General features: G+C 37.6%; 1 protein-coding gene across 1 annotated transcript in view; it reads left to right on the top strand.

Moving 5' to 3' along the window:
• KCNU1 (potassium calcium-activated channel subfamily U member 1) overlaps positions 1-12,716 on the top strand; it is a 164,000-nt gene that overhangs the window by 73,871 nt on the left and 77,413 nt on the right. The window contains 1 exon segment of the mRNA XM_054497661.2: positions 5,086-5,203. Coding sequence (XP_054353636.1) covers positions 5,086-5,203 — 118 coding nt within the window.

The raw sequence follows: 12,716 nt of genomic DNA on the forward strand, positions 1-12,716 counted from the left end.
ACTGAATTAGTACAATTATCAGGTTGAATATTTTATGGGTTTAGAGCCAGTTAAGAATATCCTCAGTCCACTCCCTTCAAACAGTTATCTCTTTAATGAGTTCATTAAATTTCCTTGGTCCCACTGCTTTCTCCCCGCTACTATACTCAATGAGAACTCAGAAGACTTGAGTTGTGATCACAGCTATTCCACTGATTACTGTGGTTGGCGAAAAACATGTTAGCTTTTGGGGTCTCAGTGTAATCATCTCCAAAGAGGGGAATTCTTAGTGTCTATGGCCCTTTTCAACTCTGGTGCTCTATAATTCTGAATCCTTCTTTTTTTGATTACGTCCATTTTTCCAAACTAGAACCACACTAGAGGTTCTCCAATTAAATTCATAATCAAATATTTTACAGAAGAAACATAGAGTGCTGGTTACGAACATGAATTCTGGATTGGCCATTTACTAACTGTGTGACTTTAGGCAAATTATTGAAATTTTCAAGGTGCTTCAGAGTTTTTTGAAATGTTGACAATAACATTGCATATCTCGGAAGGTTAAATGGGAATATCAGTACATAAAGAATATATAAATTGATTATATTAATATAAAAAGCATTAAGCCTAGTGCCTGGCCAAGAGTAAGTTCTGCATATATGATCATTATTATGCCACCCATGGGAGCACAAACTCAAAAGGAATCTTTTTTTCTTTTTTGATCAATGAAATACAGATAAAATAAGAATTGAAAGAGAATTCCTAATAGATTGTACTTATTCTAACCCATTACCTGATTTTTTTTTTTATTTGAGATGGAGTCTCTCTCTGTTGCCCAGGCTGGAGTGCAGTGGTGTGATCTCAGCTCACTGCAGTGTCCGCCTTCGGGGTTCAAGTGATTCTCCTGCCTCAGCCTCCTGAGTAGCTGGGACTACAGGTGCCCACCACCATGCCCAGCTAATTTTTTTTATTTTTAGTAGAGACAGGGTTTCACCATGTTAGCCAGGATGGTCTCAATCTCCTGACCTCTTGATCCACCCACTTCAGCCTCCCAAAATGCTGGGATTACAGGTGTGAGACACCGCTCCCGGCCCATCCCCTGATGATTTTTGGGTTCACAGCATAAACACCAGTAGGGCTAAGCCTTCAGAGTAGGAGGAATAATTGTCTTTCTGATCTTCTTCTTAATGGAATTAGATAAGTTTTTGGGCGTGAAGTTTCCCAGCCTCAACTCTACAGTTCACTACCTGCTACGTCTTCATTGCAGTTTCTAACACCTAGGATTTAAGAATAGTAGTATTCAACCAGGGCAAGGAGGGGTGCATAAGAATCTTTACATGTGATAGAGTAGAGGGAATGCGCAATTTGGAAATAGCCCTTAGGAAAGTTGTGCCCAAATTCTCCTAATCTCCACCCCTTGAGAACTGTTTTAGAGTCTGCATTAAAATGCTACTATTCTGCAATAGAGTCAAATCTAATGGAAAGCAGAATTCTGAAAAGGAAATTGGAAAGAGGGTGCAAAAACAGTTAGGGACAGGAAAAAAAAATGACAAGAAATGAGTTAAGTAGGTGGTCCAAATATGGATTTATTTTACTTTACAGTTTTCTTTAGGTTTGGCCCTGGGTCACTTTTTGTTTTTTATAAACATTCCAGACTATTAATTGACCTTTTTAAGGAGGAATGACCCCAGCCAACGTTTCCTAGGGAGGAGAACTCCAAACTCATAAGGTAGCGATTTAGCTACCCTAATGAATCTACCAGCTCATCTTCCCAGCTTAGCTTATTTAACAGCAATGAAGAAGAGTCAGAGGTCCCATGGTCTTACATTAGGTAGGAGAAAGAATAGAAGATAGTTCCTGCATATTTTCTTTTCTAAGAGTTCAGGACCACATGTACACCAAATTTCAATAAAAAGAAAAGCAACTTGGTAAGAAGTCTATAAAGACCCTACACAGATATATTGCACTCCTATATTTGTGTCAGTTGCAATTATTCTTCTAATGGTACAGTTGTGTGTGGCTTTCCATGATTTCCAATCATTAGCATTATTTCTGCCCCAGCTGAGGCCTTCTTTCTCATCCTAATGACTACAATAGCTTTCTACTTGGCCTCCCTGGCTCTGGTCTCCTTTCATGCCAATCCATGCCATTTTTCATAGCTATAATAATTTTTATGACATTCTGATCATGAATGGATACGTAAATAAATATGGAATAGATAGGCAACTGTTACCCCACTTCTGCAAGACTAAGGCATGGGCTTGCTCTGTTGCCCTGTTGCTTTTTCAGCTTCTAAAAATAGTGGTTTTTATCTAGAATATGTAATATCACTTTTTAGGCGTGTCACAATGAGTGGTAAAGTACTACATTTTATAAATAATTGCAACAATTTAGCTATTTAGTAAATTGGAGAAGATTTGGGATAATCTGAATAATATAGGCATTATTTTCACTCATTTGAACAATGATAAAACTTCTTGAGGGAGATAGAAGTAAGTGGAATTATTGCTATCCATATGGAAATCACATATGAGGCATTTCTTAAAATGCAGTCCTATCATGTATTCCAGAAAAGGAAAGATTTGCTTGTTGCTTTCAAGGGAATTACTTTTTGAAAGAGAAAGATAACCAAAATGTTGGCCATGTATTTAGAAGGACTTTCATTTTTTCTAGTCATTTATAGGTCTCAGATCCCATGTTTTTTTTTTTTTTTTTTTTTTTTTTTTTTTTTTTTTTTTTTTTTTTGGTATCCAGTGCTTTACCTAGAAATCTGTAAGGTATCCATAGGGAACTCATGGTAAGTCATGACAAGACATTAACAGTCTAGCTAAAGTGTTAGGAAAAATCCATTTCAACTTTCCTCGCCTAAAATAGATTTAAAATATATTGCACACTGTTGGCTATAGGTAGGTTAGATAGATAGATAGATAGATAGATAGATAGAAAAAATATCAAACAGAATGAGATCAGAGAAACTTCATTGCTTATCTACTGCCTTGAGGAAGGGACTTTGTCTTGTTTTTTTCTTTAATTTTTTCCTCAAATATTTGAAGCAGTATTGAAACTGGGGAGAAACTGTTGCAACTTCTTTATCTGCCCTATCTTGCAACCTGGTTAATAAACAATTTTCAACTTCCTTTTTGAATGCCATTAGAATTATAGAATTTAGACCTGGAAGGAATCAGAAGAGATCACTTGGGCCAGTTTGTCCTTGACCTTCAGGTGGTCAACACCAATCAGAAACATCAGCAATCGCCATACAAGCTGTTCTGTCCACCCCACACACATGCACATTCTTCCATAATTACGAAAGCTTTCAAAATTATAAAAATCATTAATGTGTTTTCAGATGAGGTTTTAAGAATGATTCAAGGAAAGATTCAAAGCTTTAGCAAAGATTTTGAGAGTTTCACAGAAAGCACTCACCCCTCCCGCTTATCCTTCCCCCAACCCTCATTTTTTAACAGCTGACAAATGTTATTGGCTAGAGAGTTAGGCTTTGAGAAAAGGAGAGACGTCCTAAAAGTTCTATAATTCCTAGGCTAGTTTGGGCATGTTGTCTTAGACATTCCATAACTCAGTTTCCATCACAACTAGCCAGCCTTTAGAGACTGACAGTTGGTAACACAGCTAGTCCTTGCTCAGATTTTACTTCAGGTGTTCCCTTCCCAAGCCGTTCCCCCCAGGGCAAAAGGTAACCCTGAAATAAGGAAGCATCAGTCAAGTGAAGGCTTCTGAGGATTACAGGTAGGGTAAACTTAATTCCAAACCCATCTCTTAGCACACCTGGGTGATGCAATCACTGCCAATTTAAGTTGAGAAATCACATATCCAAAGGATGTCCTTCTTCTTCCAGAAGTGTGTTTTGACTCAGTTGATGTTTTTATGGATTAGAATGGTACAGAAAAGAATTACATCAAAAGAAAGACATTTTCTTGGCTTTTTCTGTCTGCCACTGATCAAAATGAGGTGATAAGTGGGATTAAGGGCTTGTCCCACGTGAACGCCCCACTGTGGCTAGTCCAAGTACAGAAATAATGCTTATGTTGAGACAGTAGGAAAAGGTCATGTCTCCTTTCTCCACTTGGGTGGGCAGGGGAAGAGGAGTATCAGTGATGACTGCCCCTTGATGTGGTCCACCTCCTTATTAACTTCTGCTCAGACAATCTCTCCATCTCTGATCACCAAGCAATCAGGTTCTGGCAAGCGGATCACACAGGCTCTTTGAAAACTGAAGAGAAGCATTTAATTTGCAAAGCGTTGTTTAGAATATGTTTTTTAAACATCACAACAGCAAGTGCAAATTCTTATTGTGTGACAATGCCTACCTAGCCCAGAGGGTTGAAAATGATTCTTGGGTTGAATCTGGGTTCCAGGATAAGAACTGCATGATTACATATCAACATATGGGTTCAGGAAGAAGTAATGGCTCACCTGTCACATTTTTCCATATTAAAATGGCTTCATGGTGCTCATTGAATCTATTAATTACAACCTTCTTGCATGTATCCTTATAATCACCTTTCAAAGTCATGGTAGTATCCCCATACTGAAGGAGAGAAAATGATTTCCTTTTGTGTTATTTCCAGATTTGGAAATACACAAAGGCTTTGATATGCATCTACTGTAAGATCAAGATTCTTCAAAAGTCAAAATTAATAATAAAGAAAGCCTCAAAGAAAACATAAAGCAAAAGGAGGTGATGTCCAAGCAGAATGAATTGCAAGCCTGGGCAGCATCTGCAGGAAGGAGACAGGATTTTTGTAGAGTGATGCTTTCTTAGCGTCCTAAGGTGCCTCTAGACATGCTGTAGCAAATGCACTTGGGTGAATTGGGAGGGGTGATGGATTGGAAAGGTGCAGCAGCTACTGAGTAGGTACTTATTTTAAACACACCATATGGAATTGAAATTCTCTCGCACTCCCTAATTCTGTAGAAGGAAACCAAAGAGTTTGCTACAATTCATCCTCTTCTAACTAGGCTGTAGCTGAGACTCCCCAGCCTTTCCCTAGTCAAGGGTCTATAAATGGCTCAGCCAAGGGGAATAGTCCAAAAATCCCTTGTGAAGAGATGTGCCAACTCACTGAGGTTTCTATCCTATTGCAGTGCCATCAGTAAAGAGAATGAAAAAATGTCTGAAGGGAATCTCCTCTCGTGTATCAGGGCAGGATTCTCCTCCAAGGGTATTTGCAAGCACTTCAAGCATATCAAACTTCACCACCAGGTAAGAACTGCAGAGAACCCTGGTCTTCTATAGTTTTTTTGAGAATCAGTGGGCCATATATATTGTATTTAAACCAGAATATTTGCTTTATAAACTCCTATACTGACCAATGGAATTGTTCCTCCCCAAAATGAGATCATCTCCACCTTGCCCATATCATTAAGCTAATCAAATACATCTCTTTCTTCCATTGCTCAAATCATCTGTACCCATAATAACCCAAAAGTTAGATACCCAACTTTCTTTCAGACCACCTTTCAGGCACTTTAGAAATGTAAGTTAGAGCCAAATTTTAGCAGCTCCAAATAGCTTTTCTGTTGTTAATCAATCCCCTATTTCCAATACATTCAAGATGTGATTGTCTTAGTTTTTGCATCTGCAAAATATGGGCAACAAATCCCTCCCCCCTGCCCTTTTCCTTGCAGCTTTTTAGTACACTAAAACCTCCACTAACCAGAAAGCAGAGTTGGAGGAGGGTGACCTGCTTAGTTGATTTTAATTAGAGGGGCAATCCGAAAGTTCTATCATTTCAAACTTTAATGAAAATAACTCTGTAGTATCTTGACAACATTTCAGTTTATTAGGGATAATATACCAGGAAGACATTTGATGATTAAAAACTGTGATTATCTAAGGGTAAATATATTATCAAAGAGTCATTATACTCTGGCATTACATAATGTTATAAATATTTTGTAGGTGTTTTATAGTGATTAAATGAGATTAGGTATTTAAAGCACTTTACTGCTGCAGCCAGTATGGAAAACAATATGCAAGTTCTTCAAAAAATTAAGAATAAAACTACTATATGATCCAGCAATCCTACTTCTGGGCATTTATTCAAAGAAAACAAAATCAGTATTTCAAAGACAATTCTGTACCCCCATGTTCATTGCAGCACTATTCGCGATAGCCAAGACACAGAAACAACCTAAGTGTTATTCAGAAAATGAATGGAATAGGGCTGGGCATAGCAGCTCATGCCTATAATCCCAGTGCTTTAGGAGGCTGAGCTGGGAGGATTGCTTGAGCCCAGGAGTTCAAGACCAGCCTGGGGCAATATAGAAAGACCCCGTCTCTGCAAAAATTAAAAAAAAAAAATGAGCCAGGCATGGTGGCACACAGCTGTAGTCCTAGCTACTTGGGCTATTGAGATGAGAAGATTGTTTGAGCTCGGGAGTTTGAGGTTACAGTGAGTTGTGTTCATACCACTGCACTCCAGCCTGAGTGACAGAGCAAGAGCCTGTCAAAAAAAAAAAAAAAAAATGGATAAAGGAAATGTCATACACACACACAGAATATTATTCACTCCTAATAAAGAAGGAAATCCCTCCATTTGCAGCAACATGGATGAACCTAAAGCACATTATGCTAAGTGAAGTAAGCCAGACACAGAAAAAGAAATACTGCACAATATCGCTTATATGTGGACTCTAAAATAGCCAAACTCATAGGAACAGAGTGGAATGGTGGTTATCAGAAGTGGTGGGTGGGGGAAATGGGGAGCTGTTGGTCAAAGGGTACCAAGGAATCACTTTGCTTGATTCCCGGCTGCTAGTATTTCCTCATTAAATGCTGCTTATTATTGCAATGATCAATTCTTATAGCCAGGAAGGTATTTAAAATTGGGCCAAGAGTGTAATAAGTGCAGAGCCTTCCAATGATGTAGATTTTGCAATAAATCTTTTACTTGTACTTGGTTTTGATACAATTTACCTATTTCTTTTAACACACAGAGAGTCCTCTTCTGTTTACCTGAGGATTCTGGATTGTTGGGTTTGGTTAATGGAAATTTTCCTGTACCCTCCCAAAGGTGGGGTGGGAGTCACAAGTCTGCGCCACCAATTTTCCCTCCCTTTTATGCACTTTCTAAGAGCAATATAAAAGTCTGGGAATTACAGTTTGTGCCCTTCCTGCCTTCCAACCCCAGATTTTATGAAGTGGATGAGATAGCCTATGGGAAAGCACTGAGAACTAGTTGAAGGAAAGGTCTTGGGGCATTTCAGGGACCCAAATTTTGCCTGGCTATTTCCAACAACAAAACAGTTACAGATGAGCACTGGGATCTGCAGATGCATTTTCTTCAAAAATCCTTGGTAAATAGGCATTTATTGAGTAGCCTGTATGTGCTAAGTAGGCACCATGCTTGATGCTTTTGTAAATATAGAAATCATGTTTCAACTTCCATGCTGTCTAGATGGGTAAACAAGATGGGTTCATATAAAATGAATCAGAGGCCAAAGAAAGAATAAGTGATAGTTTTTGACAGCACAGTAAAGTGACTATAGTTAATAACAATATATTGCATATTTCAAAATTACTGGAAGAGAAGATGTAAAATGCTCCCAATGCAAAGAAAGGGTTCACTTGTGAGGTGATAGGTATTCTAAATACCCTGACTTGATCATTACACATTCTACACACATATCAAAATATCATGTGTATCCCATAAATATGTACAAATATTATGCATCAGTACAAATATACAGAAAAGACAGGTTAATTTTATTTCCTAAAAAGTACAAGGGAAAGAAGTTGGAAAACTTTCACAATAAAAAGTTTTTGCAGTTCAGTATAAACACATAATAAAAGCCAATCAATTAATCAATCAGAGGCCAAATAAAGTGATACTCTTTCAAGTGCTACATTGATGGTTCTGGCAGAAGGTAGGGGAAGACGAGGTCAATGAGAGCTGGAAAGATTGTTCTAGAAAGCTTCCTGTGAGGGGTGGGATTTAGAAAGATGGGAGACAGTGGGAATCTCAACTCTTGTGAATAGAGTGACATGGATAAAGCCTGGGGGGAACGTGGCATTTTCCATGTAGCAGCTAGCCAGCCTGACAAGAGGAGAGAATGCACGGTAGAGTGTCATGGGAAAGTCTCAAATTTATCAAGAACACAGTCTTAGATTTTGGTATTGTGCATGCATGCATGTCTGTGTACACTATGTTTATGTTAATGCAAAGTTGTTATAAAAACATGATTCAAACTTGAAAATTGTTTGTGAAGACATAAAGACAACATATGTGATAACACAGAAAATGCTCCAATCATGTTTGTGCTTTTGTTTATTCTCTCCCACATCTTCTCTGTGATGGTAAAGGGTTGGGGAGCCATAGATAATCAAACGCCACAGAAAATTCTCAAGTGTAATTTTACCCATTCAGTTTCACTGGCTTTTCTTTCTATTCTTTAGCACAGCTGTAAAAACAAAAATAATTTAACATATCGGAATTTTTCCCATTGGTTTTAATTCCCGTTGTCTGTAATAAACAAGAAAATGGTTTAAAGCAGGCATCTAAAGGGAGAATGGATCCAGATAACCTGGTTCATCTGCATACCTGGTCTGTCAGCCCTATTTCTGGTTGGGGATCCCTAAATATGCTTTTGACCCCGAGTAGATCAGAGATTGTGATAGTAACCCATGAAGATGATTGCTAAAGCTGATGATTAATTCCCTTGCACTTCTTAATTCAAAATCAAGGTAGGTTTGCATGAATTAAAGAGCTTTAAACAAATAAACGAGGGCCACACTTCAGAGTTTTTTAGATGGTGGTATATCCTTGAACAAATATGTTCCATTTGAGGGTAAGTCTCTGTGATATTTCATCAACAGAGTTGGTTAGTTCAGGTGACTTACGTACCGTGTTAGTGGGTCGGTGGTAGAGTACTCCCACTTAGTACCATAGAAAACAGTTTGTGTTTGTTTTGTGTTTATGTTGTAGGACAAAGGGAGTTCCAGCTAGCAAATTGGCAACATATGTCTAGAGGATCTATGTTTGCCATAACAACAATGAGTGGTAAAATAAACTGGATGGCTTAATAGAGACTAGGAGGCATTTTTGGAAAAAAAAATGTAAAGTGTGTGCTATGTGCTATTTGTGATCCATTTTTTATGCATTAATAGTCTTGCATTCACAAACCAAAAGCAACATATTATTATTTATAGTTTTGCTGACAATGAACTTGATATTTTTAAAGATGTAATATTCAGGCCACCAGTGGGTTTTCCAGTAAGTTCAGAAACTACTATTTTCTATTCTTAGTACTTAAAGCACTACAGACAGCCCTAACTTATACAAAAGTTATTGTCCAATATTTTACGGTATCCCTGGTGTCTTTCTTTTCCCATAGAATAAGCAATGTTATAAATAGCAGTTATATTGTCAGGCTAGCACACAAAAGACTGTTTAATAGATGGTAGTTAAATATATATTTGTTGAATGAATAAGTATACAAACATTAGCTCTATTTGCTTGAATTTTATGTCCTTAAATCAAAGGATCATATGATATAAGAGAAAGAAAGTATTTCCTGTTTCTTTTCAGGGAGATAAAGTTAGACCTGTGCAGTGTTTTATAGTAAGTGAAAATGAATCTCATTCATTTCTGGAGCTCCCTGGTCCTAGCTTCCAATTTCTTTACCTTGGCCATTCCACTTTGGGTGAGTTAGGACAGTTTTGCCCACTCTACCTATTACACAATTATTTACTATTCTCTGCTTCTTCTCTATCAAAACTCTCTTCTTTAGTAAAACTGATTTTAATTAGATATTAGAAAGAAAAGGTTTAGATACAACTGATTTGTATGATGTTGTGACTAATAACACCATAACCACAATAAATTATCAGCTTTCTAAAAAGTAGGTGCGAATAATCTCAAATGAATAGTGAAAGATATTTAATCGGTGAAACAAGGCAGAAATTTCCAAGCATTGTATAACAGACCTGGGCCAGGAGAGGAAATCATTTTTAATAGAAATGCTTGTTTTGTTTGGCCCTATCACACTTTCCCTGGAAATTCTCCCTACTGGGTCTGCTTAAGTCAACTTATGGCCCATATTGAAATCTAAATACTCTTCCATATAACATCCCTTCTCACCATGTCTTAATGGTATCTATGAATGAGATCACATTTATAATATCAACTTCATCTCCATCCTCTTTATGTTCTTTTACAGATACCAGAGACCATAAATGCTATTTTTTTCTCTCTTTGCCAATGTCCAAGCCAGCCTTAGTCCACAAATATTAGCCATGAGCAATAGCACCTATGGCAGACATGAGCTCCAGATCGCCATCTTCTTAGCTTGTAAGCTTCAGTTTTCTCATCTGTAAAATGAGATGATATTAGAATCTAATTGAAATGTTGTGAGGATTGGTTGAGACAGGACTGACTCAATTCTTATATAGCGCCTAATATACATAGTGAAAATACAGCAAGTGAAAAATGTTTCATGCTGTTGTTGTCATTGTATTTCCTATCACCATCTGCTGTCATGTCTCTGGTTCTTAGACTTCTACGTTTTTGCTACCACTTTCTTTCGCATTTTAGAGGAGAGGTTACAGAGTTCAAGCCTCACAAGATTTAATTCACTGTCTACAACCACCATTTATAGACCACCAGCCTGACAAGCATACCAGCAGGGTTTTCAGTGAAGATCTATGATGCAGTAGTTCCCATTGGTAAGGTCACTTTGCCATGTCCAAGTCTGCCTATAGCTTGCTATTCTCCCTGCAGAACATTCTTTTCCATGGCAATTCCAGCTCCTTCCTTGGCTATTTTCCAGTGCCTTCCAGTCATCCTATGGCAGTCTTTCATTTCCAACCAAACTGTAGTCCATCCTGAAGGACTGCCAGGATAGGCTTTGCCAAGCTGGAAGCTTGCTAGTAAGTAGTGCACTGGCTGTAAGGATGTAAGAGGTTCAATTCAACTGGAATAAGTTGTTTGTTTCTTTTCTGGCACATCTATTTCCAGCCCTACATAATTTATGCCCATGCATGACTCCTGAGACACCTGTCCCTATGACCTCTCACTTTCATGCCCCCTCTGCCATACATACCCTGTTGTCTCAGGAAAAGAAGCTGAGCCCTTCCTCCCTTTTTACTCTCAGTTCTGTACACTTTATCGAATTATGTGTCCCAAACTATTCAGGCAAGAGAATCCCCATCTATTAGCCTCAATGATGTCTGAACTCCTACTGAGAGCCGGCCTCTGAGTCCACCTAGTGGAGGCAGAAGATCAGATACAAATCACCGTACATGGCTCTTTTCATGTCATATCTGAGCTTTCTGAAGAAATTGATCAGATGAGATTATCTGAGCAATTCCTTTTATCCCTTCTTATTTTATATTAAGCTTTTAAAACTACTTTCCCTCCAGACAAGCATAGACTTTCCTATTTGAGTGTAATGTAGCCCATAACTAGTAAATCAAAAGCATTCTCTAGTTCTTTCATTCATATATGCCTATTGAGTGATGCCTTTACTGTAGCATTTCAAATCATGTTCTGGAAATCTACATTTACTTAACACTGGCCAGTATTTCATCTTCTAGAGTTACCTTTCCCCAAGAGTCCAATTGGCACTTATGTTTCCCATTCTATGGTTTTCCACCTGAGATTCTAGAACCTCTAAAATATGCTTTCTCTCATTTTAATTGATGGTATAATTTGGGACCACCAGAATCCCTAGCAGGGCTATGTGTCTGCAATGAAGTTTAATAAATATCTTCATCAGGTCTCAATAGCAAGACCAAAGAAGACAGCAGGACTAAATATATTCACATATAATTATAGGGATAGTCTAGGGGTAGGATTGAAAATATACATGCATGTATACATATAAAAACTATACTTTTAATCACAATGAGCCTGAGTTCCAAAGACAGATGAAAGAGTTAAGGTGGCAGGGAATATAGGAATAAGAATTTTGAAAAGATGACTAGGTATTTTCCTTCAGATCCTATAAATACCTCTTTTCTAGTTCTTATTTTGTATTCATAGGTGAAAATCCCATTTTTGGGAAGCAATGTGCCACAGTCCTAGCAAAGTACCATATATATATATATATATATGTATATATATATATATATAGAGAGAGAGAGAGGGAGCAATAATTCATCAAGTATGTATTGAATAATCGGATTCTTTAGATTAACAAATAAAATTTTATTGTTATTGCTTAAAAATAGCAGAAAAATAGCTTCAGGCTTCATAAAAGCATCAGAATTGTACCATAGAAAAGTCAGCATCTCTCTTCATTACTCTCATCTCCCTCATCCTGCCTAGCTTTGCAGACTATAATAAAGGAGAGACAAGGCATTTTGTAAATATCTTTGTGAGTCTGTGGACAGGTCTTTTAAAAAACTAAAAACAAATTCTCCCGGAATTACAGGTATGGAAATTGATTTGGCTTTGTGCTAAGATGAGAAGTGGCCCTCAGATCATTGCGATAAAAATTACCATGGGATGACTGATCATTTACTGAGTGCATATATTTATTTGCATTAGTTAACTAGTATTTGCATGCTTTTATTCTTCATTTCATTTATAATCTCCTAAAAGGCAGGAATGAGACCTTGTCTGTTTAGGGTCATATATAAAAGACCAACTCTATTAGACAAGGTGAAGGTTATGCGAAGCTTAGTCACTGTTTCTAAGTAAAACTCTCTTCAAGGCCTTGAGACATGACTTGCATAGTTTCCAAGAAAAAAAAACGTGAAGTAGGCAAATCGC

Source organism: Pongo pygmaeus, chromosome 7, assembly GCF_028885625.2.
Source record: "Pongo pygmaeus isolate AG05252 chromosome 7, NHGRI_mPonPyg2-v2.0_pri, whole genome shotgun sequence".
NCBI classification, from domain to species: domain Eukaryota; kingdom Metazoa; phylum Chordata; class Mammalia; order Primates; family Hominidae; genus Pongo; species Pongo pygmaeus.